Genomic DNA, 18,520 nt, shown 5'->3' with positions numbered 1-18,520 from the left:
TGTAATGTAGCGTAGAGTAGTATAATGTAATGTAGCGTAGAGTAGTATAATGTAATGTAGAGTAGCATAGAGTAGCATGGAGTAGTATAATGTAATGTAGAGTAGCGTAGAGTAGAGTAGTATAATGTAATGTAGAGTATTATAATGTAATGTAGAGTAGCATAGAGTAGCATGGAGTAGTATAATGTAATGTAGAGTAGCGTAGAGTAGAGTAGTATAATGTAATGTAGAGTAGCGTAGAATAGAGTAGTATAATGTAATGTAGCGTAGAGTAGTATAATGTAATGTAGCGTAGAGTAGTATAATGTAATGTAGCATGGAGTAGTATAATGTAATGTATCGTAGAGTAGTATAATGTAATGTAGAGTAGTGTAATGTAATGTATCGTAGAGTAGAGTAGTATAATGTAATGTAGTGTAGAGTAGTATAATGTAATGTAGCGTAGAGTAGTATAATGTAATGTAGCGTAGAGTAGTATACTATAATGTAGCGTAGAGTAGTATAATGTAATGTAGCTTAGAGTAGTATAATGTAATGTAGCGTAGAGTAGTATACTATAATGTAGCGTAGAGTAGTATAATGTAATGTAGCTTAGAGTAGTATAATGTAATGTAGAGTAGTATAATGTAATGTAGCGTAGAGTAGTGTAATTTAGCGTAGAGTAGTATAATGTAATGTAGTATACTGTAGTATAATCTAATGTAGCGTAGAGTAGTGTAATGTAATGTAGCGTAGTGTAGCATAATCTAGTATAATGTAGCGTAGTGTTGTATAATGTAGTGTAATATAATGTAGTATAATGTAGAGTAGTGTTGTTTATTGTAGTGTAGTGTAGTATAATGTAATGTAGCATAGTCTCACATAATGTAGTATAATGTAGTGTTGTATAATGTAGTGTACTGTAGTTTAATGTATTGTAGTATAATGTAATGTAGCATAGTCTCATATAATGTAGTATAATGTAGTGCTGTATAATGTAGTGTACTGTAGTTTAATGTAGTGTAGTATAATGTAATGTAGCGTAGTGTTGCTTAGCGTAGTGTAGTATCTCACCTTGGCCTCCCACTCCATCCCGGCCACTGAGATCCCCAGCAGCAGTACCACCGAGATACAGCCGATGATCCTAATGTCATTCAGCTCATCTATCATGATGGCATCGTTTTCCTGTAGAGGAGAGGGAAGGAGGGGAAGACAGAGGTGGAGAGAGAGATGCACAGGGAGAGGTAGAGAGGGACCACAGTCAGTGATCTGACACACACACACACACACACACACACACACACACACACACACACACACACACACACACACACACACACACACACACACGTGCGCACACACACACACACACACACACACAGATGTTACGTACCTTGAGTAGGTCCACCACAGTCTCTGCGAAGCCCACCACGTACATCGCCACGGCAACAGCGTTAGCGAAGGCGAAGATGAGACCAATGGAACCGCCAAACTCTGGTCCCAGACTACGTGATATCAGGTAGTACGCCCCTCCTGGAAACCAATTAAGTCAATCAGCCAATCAGTCAGTCATTCAGTCAATCAATCAATCAATCAGTCATTCTTCATTCCTATACTTGTACATACAGTGGACACAGAGCAGGTAGGGAGCGGGGATAATAACATTCCTATACTTGTACATACAGTGGACACAGAGCAGGTAGGGAGCGGGGATAATAACATTCCTATACTTGTACATACAGTGGACAGAGAGCAGGTAGGGAGCGGGGATAATAACATTCCTATACTTGTACATACAGTGGACAGAGAGCAGGTAGGGAGCGGGGATAATAACATTCCTATACTTGTACATACAGTGGACGGAGAGCAGGTAGGGAGCGGGGATAATAACATTCCTATACTTGTACATACAGTGGACACACAGAGCAGGTAGAGAGCGGGGATAATAACATTCCTATACTTGTACATACAGTGGACACAGAGCAGGTAGGGAGCGGGGATAATAACATTCCTATACTTGTACATACAGTGGACGGAGAGCAGGTAGGGAGCGGGAATAATAACATTCCTATACTTGTACATACAGTGGACACAGAGCAGGTAGGGAGCGGGGATAATAACATTCCTATACTTGTACATACAGTGGACACAGAGCAGGTAGGGAGCGGGGATAATAACATTCCTATACTTGTACATACAGTGGACAGAGAGCAGGTAGGGAGCGGGGATAATAACTTGTACATACAGTGGAGGGAGAGCAGGTAGGGAGCGGGGATAATAACATTCCTATACTTGTACATACAGTGGACGGAGAGCAGGTAGGGAGCGGGGATAATAATATTCCTATACTTGTACATACAGTGGACAGAGAGCAGGTAGGGAGCGGGGATAATAACATTCCTATACTTGTACATACAGTGGACGGAGAGCAGGTAGGGAGCGGGGATAATAACATTCCTATACTTGTACATACAGTGGACACAGAGCACGTAGGGAGCGGGGATAATAACATTCCTATACTTGTACATTCAGTGGACAGAGAGCAGGTAGGGAGCGGGGATAATAACATTCCTATACTTGTACATACAGTGGACACAGAGCAGGTAGGGAGCGGGGATAATAACATTCCTATACTTGTACATACAGTGGACACAGAGCAGGTAGGGAGCGGGGATAATAACATTCCTATACTTGTACATACAGTGGACAGAGAGCAGGTAGGGAGCGGGGATAATAACATTCCTATACTTGTACATACAGTGGACACAGAGCAGGTAGGGAGCGGGGATAATAACATTCCTATACTTGTACATACAGTGGACACAGAGCAGGTAGAGAGCGGGGATAATAACATTTCTATACTTGTACATACAGTGGACACAGAGCAGGTAGGGAGCGGGGATAATAACATTCCTATACTTGTACATACAGTGGACAGAGAGCAGGTAGGGAGCGGGGATAATAACATTCCTATACTTGTACATACAGTGGACACAGAGCAGGTAGGGAGCGGGGATAATAACATTCCTATACTTGTACATACAGTGGACAGAGAGCAGGTAGGGAGCGGGGATAATAACATTCCTATACTTGTACATACAGTGGACACAGAGCAGGTAGGGAGCGGGGATAATAACATTCCTATACTTGTACATACAGTGGACAGAGAGCAGGTAGGGAGCGGGGATAATAACATTCCTATACTTGTACATACAGTGGACAGAGAGCAGGTAGGGAGCGGGGATAATAACATTCCTATACTTGTACATACAGTGGACGGAGAGCAGGTAGGGAGCGGGGATTATAACATTCCTATACTTGTACATACAGTGGACACAGAGCAGGTAGGGAGCGGGGATAATAACATTCCTATACTTGTACATACAGTGGACAGAGAGCAGGTAGGAAACGTGGATAATAACATTCCTATACTTGTACATACAGTGGACACAGAGCAGGTAGGGAGCGGGGATAATAACATTCCTATACTTGTACATACAGTGGACAGAGAGCAGGTAGGGAGCGGGGATAATAACATTCCTATACTTGTACATACAGTGGACGGAGAGCAGGTAGGGAGCGGGGATTATAACATTCCTATACTTGTACATACAGTGGACACAGAGCAGGTAGGGAGCGGGGATAATAACATTCCTATACTTGTACATACAGTGGACAGAGAGCAGGTAGGAAACGGGGATAATAACATTCCTATACTTGTACATACAGTGGGCACAGAGCAGGTAGGGAGCGGGGATAATAACATTCCTATACTTGTACATACAGTGGACACAGAGCAGGTAGGGAGCGGGGATAATAACATTCCTATACTTGTACATACAGTGGACAGAGAGCAGGTAGGGAGCGGGGATAATAACTTGTACATACAGTGGAGGGAGAGCAGGTAGGGAGCGGGGATAATAACATTCCTATACTTGTACATACAGTGGACGGAGAGCAGGTAGGGAGCGGGGATAATAACATTCCTATACTTGTACATACAGTGGACAGAGAGCAGGTAGGGAGCGGGGATAATAACATTCCTATACTTGTACATACAGTGGACGGAGAGCAGGTAGGGAGCGGGGATAATAACATTCCTATACTTGTACATGCAGTGGACACAGAGCAGGTAGGGAGCGGGGATAATAACATTCCTATACTTGTACATTCAGTGGACAGAGAGCAGGTAGGGAGCGGGGATAATAACATTCCTATACTTGTACATACAGTGGACACAGAGCAGGTAGGGAGCGGGGATAATAACATTCCTATACTTGTACATACAGTGGACACAGAGCAGGTAGGGAGCGGGGATAATAACATTCCTATACTTGTACATACAGTGGACACAGAGCAGGTAGGGAGCGGGGATAATAACATTCCTATACTTGTACATACAGTGGACACAGAGCAGGTAGAGAGCGGGGATAATAACATTTCTATACTTGTACATACAGTGGACACAGAGCAGGTAGGGAGCGGGGATAATAACATTCCTATACTTGTACATACAGTGGACAGAGAGCAGGTAGGGAGCGGGGATAATAACATTCCTATACTTGTACATACAGTGGACACAGAGCAGGTAGGGAGCGGGGATAATAACATTCCTATACTTGTACATACAGTGGACAGAGAGCAGGTAGGGAGCGGGGATAATAACATTCCTATACTTGTACATACAGTGGACACAGAGCAGGTAGGGAGCGGGGATAATAACATTCCTATACTTGTACATACAGTGGACAGAGAGCAGGTAGGGAGCGGGGATAATAACATTCCTATACTTGTACATACAGTGGACAGAGAGCAGGTAGGGAGCGGGGATAATAACATTCCTATACTTGTACATACAGTGGACGGAGAGCAGGTAGGGAGCGGGGATTATAACATTCCTATACTTGTACATACAGTGGACACAGAGCAGGTAGGGAGCGGGGATAATAACATTCCTATACTTGTACATACAGTGGACACAGAGCAGGTAGGGAGCGGGGATAATAACATTCCTATACTTGTACATACAGTGGACAAAGAGCAGGTAGGGAGCGGGGATAATAACATTCCTATACTTGTACATACAGTGGACAGAGAGCAGGTAGGGAGCGGGGATAATAACATTCCTATACTTGTACATACAGTGGACACACAGAGCAGGTAGAGAGCGGGGATAATAACATTCCTATACTTGTACATACAGTGGACAGAGAGCAGGTAGGGAGCGGGGATAATAACATTCCTATACTTGTACATACAGTGGACACAGAGCAGGTAGGGAGCGGGGATAATAACATTCCTATACTTGTACATACAGTGGACAGAGAGCAGGTAGGGAGCGGGGATAATAACATTCCTGTACTTGTACATACAGTGGACACAGAGCAGGTAGGGAGCGGGGATAATAACATTCCTATACTTGTACATACAGTGGACAGAGAGCAGGTAGGGAGCGGGGATAATAACATTCCTATACTTGTACATACAGTGGACACAGAGCAGGTAGGGAGCGGGGATAATAACATTCCTATACTTGTACATACAGTGGACAGAGAGCAGGTAGGGAGCGGGGATAATAACATTCCTATACTTGTACATACAGTGGACAGAGAGCAGGTAGGGAGCGGGGATAATAACATTCCTATACTTGTACATACAGTGGACAGAGAGCAGGTAGGGAGCGGGGATAATAACATTCCTATACTTGTACATACAGTGGACACACAGAGCAGGTAGGGAGCGGGGATAATAACATTCCTATACTTGTACATACAGTGGACAGAGAGCAGGTAGGGAGCGGGGATAATAACATTCCTATACTTGTACATACAGTGGACACAGAGCAGGTAGGGAGCGGGGATAATAACATTCCTATACTTGTACATACAGTGGACAGAGAGCAGGTAGGGAGCGGGGATAATAACATTCCTGTACTTGTACATACAGTGGACACAGAGCAGGTAGGGAGCGGGGATAATAACATTCCTATACTTGTACATACAGTGGACAGAGAGCAGGTAGGGAGCGGGGATAATAACATTCCTATACTTGTACATACAGTGGACACAGAGCAGGTAGGGAGCGGGGATAATAACATTCCTATACTTGTACATACAGTGGACAGAGAGCAGGTAGGGAGCGGGGATAATAACATTCCTATACTTGTACATACAGTGGACAGAGAGCAGGTAGGGAGCGGGGATAATAACATTCCTATACTTGTACATACAGTGGACACAGAGCAGGTAGGGAGCGGGGATAATAACATTCCTATACTTGTACATACAGTGGACACAGAGCAGGTAGGGAGCGGGGATAATAACATTCCTATACTTGTACATACAGTGGACAGAGAGCAGGTAGGGAGCGGGGATAATAACATTCCTATACTTGTACATACAGTGGACAGAGAGCAGGTAGGGAGCGGGGATAATAACATTCCTATACTTGTACATACAGTGGGCACAGAGCAGGTAGGGAGCGGGGATAATAACATTCCTATACTTGTACATACAGTGGACAGAGAGCAGGTAGGGAGCGGGGATAATAACATTCCTATACTTGTACATACAGTGGACAGAGAGCAGGTAGAGAGCGGGGATAATAACATTCCTATACTTGTACATACAGTGGACAGAGAGCAGGTAGGGAGTGGGGATAATAACATTCCTATACTTGTACATACAGTGGACAGAGAGCAGGTAGGGAGCGGGGATAATAACATTCCTATACTTGTACATACAGTGGACAGAGAGCAGGTAGGGAGCGGGGATAATAACATTCCTATACTTGTACATACAGTGGACAGAGAGCAGGTAGGGAGCGGGGATAATAACATTCCTATACTTGTACATACAGTGGACACAGAGCAGGTAGGGAGCGGGGATAATAACATTCCTATACTTGTACATACAGTGGACAGAGAGCAGGTAGGGAGCGGGGATAATAACATTCCTATACTTGTACATACAGTGGACAGAGAGCAGGTAGGGAGCGGGGATAATAACATTCCTATACTTGTACATACAGCGGACAGAGAGCAGGTAGGGAGCGGGGATAATAACATTCCTATACTTGTACATACAGTGGACAGAGAGCAGGTAGGGAGCGGGGATAATAACATTCCTATACTTGTACATACAGCGGACAGTCATTGAGAACAACCTTACAGCTCTCCTTGTTCTTTCCAACATTGTCTGATGTTTATAATGTGTTGATTGCCTGTATAAAGCCTCACTACTGTTATTTCACTGCTGCTTTTTAATTATTTGTTATTTTTCTATTTTTCTTCTTTCTTTCTTTTTTACTTATCTGTTTTTTTTACTTAGCACTTATTTTTCTCAAAACTGCATTGTTGGTTAAGGACTTGGAAGTAAGCATTTTACTGTAAGGTCTACACCTGTTGTATTCGGCGCATGTGACAAATAACATTTCATTTGATTTGGTTGACTCACCTCCTCGTACCACTCCATTGGTGCAGATAGCAGACATGGAGAGACCTGTGACGGTGGTCACCACACAGCTCAGAGCAATGACCACAATGCCCAGACCTAAAACACAAAACACCAGTTCATCCAACTCACCCCTGCTCAGGCCATTTACAGTCTGTCTACATGTGATAGCATACAATGTTTTGCAAAGTTTGAATTCCACACTGAAATGTCTTTCTTTTCTTCTTAAAGATGGTCCTCCAGCAATTTTGGAACTTTTACTGTTGAAAGTGATATAAATACAGTAAAGTACTTAAAATAAAGGATAAAAAATATGTTTTGAGCAAAATCGTTTTTTTTTAACCACAACTGCAAACTTCAACGAGATGTCATCGCCCTTCACTCTTGCTTGAGGAACAATAGAGAAGCAGTAGAGAACAGAAGAGGAAAGGCCAACCCCCACTTGTGCCATGTCACAAGGATACCTGGACCACCTATTGAGATGTGCCTTTTGTTAAGTAAATCAGGTGATAAATGAGCTATATCAGAAACTGGAGTAGGACTTTAAGAACCCAAGTACAAAGGAGTGTAGAGTGTTCTGTTTTCGTCACACTGTGCTGATTCTGAAATAATCTACCACCTCCTCTTTCTAACACCTGACCACACCTTCTGTCCCCTCCAGTCACCTCTAACACCCTGAGAAACACAGTGAAGCCTTCTGTCCCCCCCAGTCACCTCTAACACCTTGAGAAACACAGTGAAGCCTTCTGTCCCCTCCAGTCACCTCTAACACCTTGAGAAACACAGTGAAGCCTTCTGTCCCCTCCAGTCACCTCTAACACCTTGAGAAACACAGTGAAGCCTTCTGTCCCCTCCAGTCACCTCTAACACCTTGAGAAACACAGTGAAGCCTTCTGTCCCCTCCAGTCACCTCTAACACCTTGAGAAACACAGTGAAGCCTTCTGTCCCCTCCAGTCACCTCTAACACCTTGAGAAACACAGTGAAGCCTTCTGTCCCCTCCAGTCACCTCTAACACCTTGAGAAACACAGTGAAGCCTTCTGTCCCCTCCAGTCACCTCTAACACCTTGAGAAACACAGTGAAGCCTTCTGTCCCCTCCAGTCACCTCTAACACCTTGAGAAACACAGTGAAGCCTTCTGTCCCCTCCAGTCACCTCTAACACCTTGAGAAACACAGTGAAGCCTTCTGTCCCCTCCAGTCACCTCTAACACCTTGAGAAACACAGTGAAGCCTTCTGTCCCCCCCAGTCACCTCTAACATCTTGAGAAACACAGTGAAGCCTTCTGTCCCCTCCAGTCACCTCTAACACCTGACCACACCTTCTGTCCCCTCCAGTCACCTCTAACACCCTGAGAAACACAGTGAAGCCTTCTGTCCCCTCCAGTCACCTCTAACACCTTGAGAAACACAGTGAAGCCTTCTGTCCCCTCCAGTCACCTCTAACACCTGACCACACCTTCTGTCCCCTCCAGTCACCTCTAACACCCTGAGAAACACAGTGAAGCCTTCTGTCCCCTCCAGTCACCTCTAACACCTTGAGAAACACAGTGAAGCCTTCTGTCCCCTCCAGTCACCTCTAACACCTGACCACACCTTCTGTCCCCTCCAGTCACTTCTAACACCTTGAGAAACACAGTGAAGCCTTCTGTCCCCTCCAGTCACCTCTAACACCTGACCACACCTTCTGTCCCCTCCAGTCACCTCTAACACCCTGAGAAACACAGTGAAGCCTTCTGTGCATCTGAAATGGTCCATTCTCAGGACTAATGGTGCTGTAGGCCTGCAGGCTGTTAGTCCAGGCAGGCTGTTTACTCTGATATCTGTCATGGTCTCTATCTGCACTGCAGCCAGCTCTCTGAAACACATTAGTTATGCTCCATAAAGAGGTCCTCACCCCTGATAAACACACACATGCACACAAACACACGCACATACACACACCTGGTACATTCAAGCTACTTCCTTTGCTTTGACCTCAGAGTGAAGGACACTGGGAGCTGACTGGTTGTCTGGCCCTCTTTTTGTGTTGTACATATTTTTGCATGTCTACACTCTCAGAAACAAAGAGTGCAGCAAAGAATGTCCCTGTAGGTGAGTGGTATTCAAACTCTTTCAGCGGGGACCCAATTTTTTCCACCAGAATTTCTGGAGACCCCATTTTCCCCCCAATAATTTCATGCAACCCCAACCGAAATCTAAAGACATAGCCTTAAAATGTTAATTGCATATGAATTTCTTATCAACATTAAAAGAAACCAATAAATACATTTTCTCAATAAAATTGTAGCTTTCAAATTATCTTTCTCAAAACGTTTGTATATTGTATACAGTAATACAGTAATAATTGTAATCATTGTTTAAAATATTATTTCTTTAAACATTTTGACGACCCCACTGCAGTTACCCCATCGCGACCCCAACTTTGAATAGCACTTCTTTAGGGGAGTATTGGGGAACCCTCTGAATTGTTCTCCCTTTAAGATAGGTAGAACTCTTTCTGGTTCCCAACACCAACCTTTATCTATTTGGAATCCAGATGATTATTTTGTAACCTGGTTCTATCTGGAAACCTAAAGGGTTCTATTTGGAAACCTAAAGGGTTCTATCTGGGAACCTAAAGGGTTCTATCTGGAAACCTAAAGGGTTCTATCTGGAAACCTAAAGGGTTCTATCTGGGAACCTAAAGGGTTCTATTTGGAAACCTAAAGGGTTCTATCTGGAAACCTAAAGGGTTCTATCTGGAAACCTAAAGGGTTCTATCTGGGAACCTAAAGGGTTCTATCTGGAAACCTAAAGGGTTCTATCTGGGAACCTAAAGGGTTCTATCTGGAAACCTAAAGGGTTCTATCTGACCTGAAAAGGAGCCTGTTTTCAGGGGGTTGTCCTACAGGAACCAATGTGCTACATAGCACTCTTTTTTCTGATAGTGTATGGGGTGTAATTATTTATTTCTCTGTGTTGTACTTACCCCAGCCGGCCTGTCCAAACACCCAGGACAGACGGATGAACAGCATCACACCCCAGATGTTCAACATACATCTCACCTAGAGAGGAGGAAAGACAAGAGGAGAGAGAGGAGAGAGGAGGAGAGACAGGAGGAGAGAGAGGAGGAGAGAGGAGGGGAGACAGGAGGAGAGACAGGAGGAGAGAGAGTGGAAGAGAGAGACAGGAGGAGACAGAGGCGAGAGGGACGAGAGAGAGGAGGAGAGAGAGGAGGAAAGAGGGGAGGCTAGGTTAGGTTAGGTAGAGAGGCTAGGTTAGGTAGAGACTGGGGTTAGCCCTGAGTTACACACAGGGCAGGGTTACAATCCAGGTACCACAAAATACAGTAACTATCTGAATCACTTTGACCTTGTCTCTTCGCTTCCAGTCAGATCGTAGTTAGGTTAGATAGAGACTGGGTTATGACAGAATGACTATCTGAATCTCTTTATCACTGTGTCGGTGTCTGTGTCTGAGCCTTCCAGTCAGATCGTAGTTAGGTTAGATAGAGACTGGGTTATGACAGAATGACTATCTGAATCTCTTTATCACTGTGTCGGTGTCTGTGTCTGAGCCTTCCAGTCAGATCGTAGTTAGGTTAGATAGAGACTGGGTTATGACAGAATGACTATCTGAATCTCTTTATCACTGTGTCGGTGTCTGTCTCTTCGCTTCCAGTCAGATCGTAGTTAGGTTAGATAGAGACTGGGTTATGACAGAATGACTATCTGAATCTCTTTATCACTGTGTCGGTGTCTGTCTCTTCGCTTCCAGTCAGATCGTAGTTAGGTTAGATAGAGACTGGGTTATGACAGAATGACTATCTGAATCTCTTTATCGCTGTGTCGGTGTCTGTGTCTGAGGCTTCCAGACAGATCATGTGACCTGTCAGGGTATCACTGAGGTATGCAGGTTAACTCATTGATGCTGTGTTGTGATACACAGCTCAGGAGTGGCCAGGGTGACCTCCAGTGACCCCCAGTAGAAGAAGTTCCCATAACCTGACCACACAGACCAGGACTCCCCATTCACCCTGCTCGATATCCAGCCACACTCTCTAAGACTCTATTCCTACTCACCAGGATCCCATTAGGACAGGCCAGTCCCCATAACCAACTGCCCTCACCAGGATCCCATTAGGCCAGTCCCCATAACCAACTGCCCTCACCAGGATCCCATTAGGCCAGTCCCCATAACCAACTGCCCTCACCACAATCCCATTAGGACAGGCCAGTCACCATAACCAACTGCCCTCACCAGGATCCCATTAGGACAGGCCAGTCACCATAACCAACTGCCCTCACCAGGATCCCATTAGGCCAGTCCCCATAACCAACTGCCCTCACCAGGATCCCATTAGGCCAGTCCCCATAACCAACTGCCCTCACCAGGATCCCATTAGGCCAGTCCCCATAACCAACTGCCCTCACCAGGATCCCATTAGGCCAGTCCCCATAACAAACTGCCCTCACCACGATCCCATTAGGACAGGCCAGTCCCCATAACCAACTGCCCTCACCAGGATCCCATTAGGCCAGTCCCCATAACCAACTGCCCTCACCAGGTTCCCATTAGGCCAGTCCCCATAACCAACTGCCCTCACCAGGATCCCATTAGGCCAGTCCCCATAACCAACTGCCCTCACTAGGATCCCATTAGGCCAGTCCCCATAACCAACTGCCCTCACTAGGATCCCATTAGGCCAGTCCCCATAACCAACTGCCCTCACCAACTGCCCTCACCAGGATCCCATTAGGCCAGTCCCCATAACCAACTGCCCTCACCAACTGCCCTCACCAGGATCCCATTAGGCCAGTCCCCATAACCAACTGCCCTCACCAACTGCCCTCACCAGGATCCCATTAGGCCAGTCCCCATAACCAACTGCCCTCACCAGGTTCCCATTAGGACAGGCCAGTCTCCATAACCAACTGCCCTCACCAGGATCCCATTAGGCCAGTCCCCATAACCAACTGCCCTCACCAACTGCCCTCACCAGGATCCCATTAGGCCAGTCTCCATAACCAACTGCCCTCACCAGGTTCCCATTAGGCCAGTTCCCATAACCAACTGCCCTCACCAGGTACCTATACAGGTAGAGAGCGACCCCATTAAGAACCATCCTAACCCTGTCCAATATAACCCATCTCCACTACCCAGGACCCTCCTAACCCTGCCCCAATATAACCCATCTCCACTAACCAGGACCCTCCTAACCCTGTCCAATATAACCCATCTCCACTACCCAGGACCCTCCTTACCCTGCCCCAATATAACCCATCTCCACTCCCCAGGACCCTCCTAACCCTGTCCAATATAACCCATCTCCACTACCCAGGACCCTCCTAACCCTGCCCCAATATAACCCATCTCCACTCCCCAGGACCCTCCTAACCCTGCCCCAATATAACCCATCTCCACTCCCCAGGACCCTCCTAACCCTGTCCAATATAACCCATCTCCACTCCCCAGGACCCTCCTAACCCTGTCCAATATAACCCATCTCCACTAACCAGGACCCTCCTAACCCTGTCCAATATAACCCATCTCCACTAACCAGGACCCTCCTAACCCTGTCCAATATAACCCATCTCCACTAGCCAGGACCCTCCTAACCCTGTCCAATATAACACATCTCCACTAACCAGGACCCTCCTAACCCTGTCCAATATAACCCATCTCCACTCCCCAGGACCCTCCTAACCCTGTCCAATATAACCCATCTCCACTCCCCAGGACCCTCCTAACCCTGTCCAATATAACCCATCTCCACTCCCCAGGACCCTCCTAACCCTGTCCAATATAACCCATCTCCACTACCCAGGACCCTCCTAACCCTGTCCAATACAACCCATCTCCACTCCCCAGGACCCTCCTAACCCTGTCCAATACAACCCATCTCCACTCCCCAGGACCCTCCTAACCCTGTCCAATATAACCCATCTCCACTCCCCAGGACCCTCCTAACCCTGTCCAATATAACCCATCTCCACTACCCAGGACCCTCCTAACCCTGTCCAATACAACCCATCTCCACTACCCAGGACCCTCCTAACCCTGTCCAATACAACCCATCTCCACTCCCCAGGACCCTCCTAACCCTGTCCAATATAACCCATCTCCACTAACCAGGACTCCCTTTATCCAGCCGAACCTCACGGTTCCATCTTTGTTGTCCAGGGGAATGACAGACTCCACGTCGTCCGACGGCGTCCCGTCGCTCCCCTCTCTGTCCTCCACCGTGTTCGGCACCGAGATCCTTCCATTCTAGAGAGAGAAAATAGGAGAGGAAAAGACTTGTCAGGGGTACGTATCACTCCAGTCTACCTGGAGGAAGATAAAGAATACGGCTGGTAGAGGAAGAAGGAATTTGTTGAAATGGCCGTAGGTCATCTTATTCAACTTTAGAGGAAGTTTAGATTAGTTTTGTCTTTAAGAAATCAGAGAGAGTTGGCAGTGCAGTAACTTTGTTCGAATTCTGTGCCTCCTGTTGGATAGGTAAGTCTCTATGAGGTCAGAACACTGTTGAAATGTTCTCTTTCTAAATCAATCAAACAACAGACGCAGTGTTCTTGTTCGTGAGTGTGTGTGTGTGAGAGAGAGAGTCGTGCAGTTTGATTCTGATGAAGATGAATACATGTTTGGAGAAGCATTATTATACTGTGTGCTTGTCCTTGAAGACTGCACTCAGTGAGAGAGAGAGAGAGAGAAGGAGAGAAGGAGAGAGTGAGGGAATAGAACAGAGAGAACAGGGTGGACCCAATTTAAACTTTTTGTAAGACGAATATGAGGTGTTTAAAGGGCGCATGAGTACCAAGCTCTTTAATGAGATGCTCAGATCTCTGTCTGGTGTAGGGCGTGGCGTGGCTGTCAGACAGAGATAACAGACTGTCTGTCACCCAAAGGTGTAAAAAATCTATAAAACACTTTAGCCTGTCAGTATGTCAACCATTGTGTAGATCTATTCTTATCTCTGTCTTTGACCACGGTTCTGTTCCAGTGTTGGCAGTAGGTTTATAGGGTGTGAAAGATGGTTGAACTGCGGTTAATGAAAGTGGCAGGAATGTTTCTAGTTAAATGAATGATTAAAGGACTATAAACTCCATTTATCTCTCTCTCTCCTCTCCTCTCTCTTTTCTTTTTATCTTATCTTCCTCTCTGAGACTATAAAACATATGTTCTTTTCTCCAGAGAGTTCATGTTGTTCTCTTTCAGTACACAGTAGGTCTATAAATGCTTTAAGAGGAATGAGTTGACCAATCCAAGGCCAACCCACTGCACACTCCACCTCATTTCAACGTGGATAATTGGGTAATATTTGGTTGAGACGTTGATCAGTGAGATTGCAACCTATATTCACCCACTCAAAAAGAGAGCCGAAAGGTAGTTGAATTTCCAATGTGTTATCAGTATGCCTTCAACCATCTAAAAGCACAACCAAATTCCAATGAAAAAACTATGTCAGATTTTTGGTTTAGTTGTCACCCAAATGTATATCACTGTGCTTTTAACCATTTAACGGCACAGCAAAAGTTCAAATGGGAATACAATGTCAGATATTTAGTTTATTTATTTATGTGTTACTTGTCACTGTCCTTTATCTAATAGCAGAACCAAATTACCTGGATTGCAGTTGAGATTACATTAAAAGTAGATGGTGCGAGGATCATTGCCGTTCGAGATTCTGGGCAGATTATTACTGCAATTGTGAAGATCTCCACAGACCTGCAACGAGCTATGCATGCTATCTTGAACATGCATGGCTTATATGATGATGTAAGAAGACATGTATAGTTACAGTCACCTCAAACTGGGACCATGGATGTGTTGTTCATTTTAAGGGTGAATGTTTCATTAGTTTGTAAAATAAAGTTAAGCCTATTTACTGTATTACAAAAGTAATATTGAATTGTGTTTGGTTGATAAGGCAACCAAATATTAACATTTAAAGGAGATGTATTTACTGCTTGGATAGTTCCATCTGAGCAACTGGCTTAAAGGCAAATTAAACTTTAAATGCACTTTAAATAAAGTTGAATTTGATTTAGTCCTGTTGTTTAACTTAGATTTTTGATTGAGATGGAGACGTGAATCCAACATTTATTTATCCAACAATGATTAATTTGAAAACAAACTGGATTTAAAACCAGACTAAGTATTTGGTACAGAGGGAACTATCCAAGCAGAAGATACATTTCCTTAAAATGTTAATATTTGGTTGCGTTGACAACCAAACACAATTCAATATCACTATCACTTGAAATCCTATTGTCTATTTTTAGTTAAATTCTGGGTTGAATTGAAACAATAGCTGTTGATGACTTTGAAAATGCTATATAGGGCTAAAAATAGCATAATTGACTAGGCATAATTAACTAGGCAAGTCAGTTAAGAACAAATTCTTATTTTACAATTACGGCCTACCCCGGCCAAACACTCCCCTAAACCGGACGACGCTGCACCAATTGTGTGCCGCCCTATGGGACTCCCGATCACGGCCAGTTGTGATACAGTCCGGGATCGAACCAGGGTCTGTAGTGACACCTCTAGCACTGAGATGCAGTGCCTTAGACCGCTGCGCCACTCGGGAGCATCATAGCTAAGCAGGGCTTGTTTAAACCCTGGATGTGAGACCAAAGGGTAGCTGTAGATAAATCAGTTCTCCAGTAGGAGGTGCTGCCTAGCCTATTGTCTTTTCTTATTCTACTGATAGTGGATATAATGTTGAAGATCTGACGTTGTTATAAAGGTACAAATTCAACATATTTTATACAAGGTTTGTCTATGTGGACATTTGGTTACCATGATGACACAATCTTGTGGCCTCAAAACAGCGGTTGATTACTTTTTTCAAATCCAATGTATTTCCCACGTAGATTCCACATCACAATATGTTGAGAAATTAAGCTGAAACAACATTGATTCAACCAATTTGTGCCCAGTGGGAAGTGACTTTCCCTTCTTTAGAACAGACATGACTGTTACCCAATAACTGTTGTGACATGATAGTAATCTGTGTCACACAGTCAGAGAGAGAAAGAGAAAGAGAGAGCGAGATAAACAAATCAACAGAGAGAAACAAATACAAACAGAGAGAGAGATTTGTGACAAGTTGCCATGAAAACAAGATTGTAAACACAACCAATATTTATCTGTTTACTTTCTTCCCCTACTAGTCGTACTACAACTATATGTACATTGTTAAAACACTGAACATAGCTGATAATATAACATTTGACACATCTTTATCCTTTTCAAACCTTTATCAGTGAAATGTTTACTGAACATTTTTTATCGTTTTTTTTGTTTATGTTTTCTTTTTCTTCTTACTTTTGTTGATTATTTATTTAACTTGCTTTGGCAATGTAAACATATGTTTCCCTTAACAATAAAGCCCCTTTGAATTGAATTGATTTAATTGAATTGAGAGACAAACAGGCCAATGTTAATGTCAAAACATATTCCACATAAAAAATGTCATGTTTTTCATTTACTGAATCAGAATTTCAATGATCTTTTTGAATGGTCTGGATTAAAGGAGAGTTGATTCCAGTTAAAAGGCTGCTGACTTGGTGGAGACAGTTGTGTGATGTGTGTGCCGGTAAGGAAAAGAGAGCGATGTACAAGATATACAGATGTACAGAGACAGGTCTAAATACAGATGTGTGTAGAGGGGGTTGTAGAAGTGTGAGTACAGGTGTGGGTGCAGGTGAGGAGGATTCAGACACACACACTGACCTTCTGGAAGACATCGTGGAGCTCCTGCAGGGACGGTCGGACTGCACGGTTACCGCTCACACTCCCAGCGTTCCGGTAGAAGTCGATGTTGGGCACGCGGTCCAGCGTGTCATGACCAAACGCACTGACCACGGACGGACGGTGCTCTCCGTTACCGGTCCCATTACCGTTAGAGGTGGTACCACCGGAGAAAGACGTCTCCTCATAGTTAGGGGGTTCGTCCCCGATCCTGTCATAGGCATCATTCTCCATCAGACTGGCTGTAAATACAGGATCCTCACACCTACTGGCAGAAAAGGAATACTGAGGTCCTTCAGTCCTCTGGTCAGTCCTCTGGTCAGGGCCTAGAGACTGTCTAAATATCAGAAGCAATCGGCAGCTATGGGTTTGGAGCGCTGGTATGACAGACTAGTGTTGGTTCGTCTGATTCTGTTTAGTTAAATCCTTGTGTAGGTCCAGAGCTGACCTATAGACCTGTCATATAGGCTGAGGTTGGCTCTGCCTCCCTGGCTTTATATCCTCCTGGCCCCTACGCTGGGCTCTGCCATTGGCTGAACCAGCGGTTCTACCAACCACTCTTAGGACCCTGTATGTCTCAGATGTCCTTGCTGCATCCTCGGGGCCACAAAGCCTCTGACTAACCATTAACCAAGTAATAAACACCTTGGAAGATAAAGACCTGGAGCTCGCAGTGTGAAATCAAAGCAAGCCTAAATATCTTATATTGAGTGATAATTCACTTAAAATGTGTATTTTTTATTGTTTTTTGTAGCAAGCTGCATTATCTAACGACATTGGCAGACAATTTTGCTTATTTTAACCGCCCAAAAACCTAATACAAGTAATTTATCTTATTTCAAGATAATTTTATAGATATTTTACCTTAATACAACTATTAAGGTACAATATCTTGAACAGATTACTTATATTAAAGATGCACAATGGAGAAATCGCTACGCCATTTCCTGGTTGCTTTCAATGAGAATGACAGATCTATAACACAGATTTCGATGTGAATTTGGTCCGGTCGCCCAAAAAGTTACATATTGCAGCTTTAAGTCTATAGATTAAAATAAGCAAAATGATCTGACAATTTTAAAAAGTGAATTATCACTCAATATTGTTTTATTTTTTTTACTTAAGGTCACAAGGTGACCAGGAAAAAGTTTAAAGGCTAATGATATGCCACTAAACAATGAATAGGTTAGAGAGGAATGGCAATGTGACTCTAATGGTAGTGGGTTATGATTGACACACGGTGTGGAGAAATAACTTCAGCGTTATTCTCGAATTATGTCAATTGCCGTTGATACTCTGTCATAATTAAAGATCATTTTTGTAGGGGTTGATACATTTGACAGTGTATAC

The 18,520-nt window shown here is 44.2% G+C and overlaps 1 protein-coding gene across 1 annotated transcript in view; it reads right to left on the bottom strand.

Moving 5' to 3' along the window:
• Positions 1 to 17,558, bottom strand: part of LOC120040018 (solute carrier family 12 member 1-like) — a 41,677-nt gene extending 24,119 nt beyond the window's left edge. The window contains exons 1-6 of the mRNA XM_038985338.1: positions 17,153 to 17,558; positions 13,544 to 13,681; positions 10,401 to 10,476; positions 7,434 to 7,529; positions 1,373 to 1,512; positions 1,054 to 1,164 (exon numbers count right to left, since the gene is read on the bottom strand). Of these exons, the coding sequence (XP_038841266.1) occupies positions 1,054 to 1,164; positions 1,373 to 1,512; positions 7,434 to 7,529; positions 10,401 to 10,476; positions 13,544 to 13,681; positions 17,153 to 17,404 (813 nt within the window). The 5' untranslated portion in view covers positions 17,405 to 17,558. The remainder of the gene's footprint in view (positions 1 to 1,053; positions 1,165 to 1,372; positions 1,513 to 7,433; positions 7,530 to 10,400; positions 10,477 to 13,543; positions 13,682 to 17,152) is intronic.
• Between the last annotated feature and the right edge of the window lie 962 nt (positions 17,559 to 18,520).

The sequence above is a fragment of the Salvelinus namaycush genome, unplaced genomic scaffold, assembly GCF_016432855.1.
Source record: "Salvelinus namaycush isolate Seneca unplaced genomic scaffold, SaNama_1.0 Scaffold320, whole genome shotgun sequence".
Taxonomy (NCBI): Eukaryota; Metazoa; Chordata; class Actinopteri; order Salmoniformes; family Salmonidae; genus Salvelinus; species Salvelinus namaycush.
The sequence above is the reverse complement of the archived record's forward strand: the minus strand, read 5'-3'. Positions and strand labels throughout refer to the sequence as shown.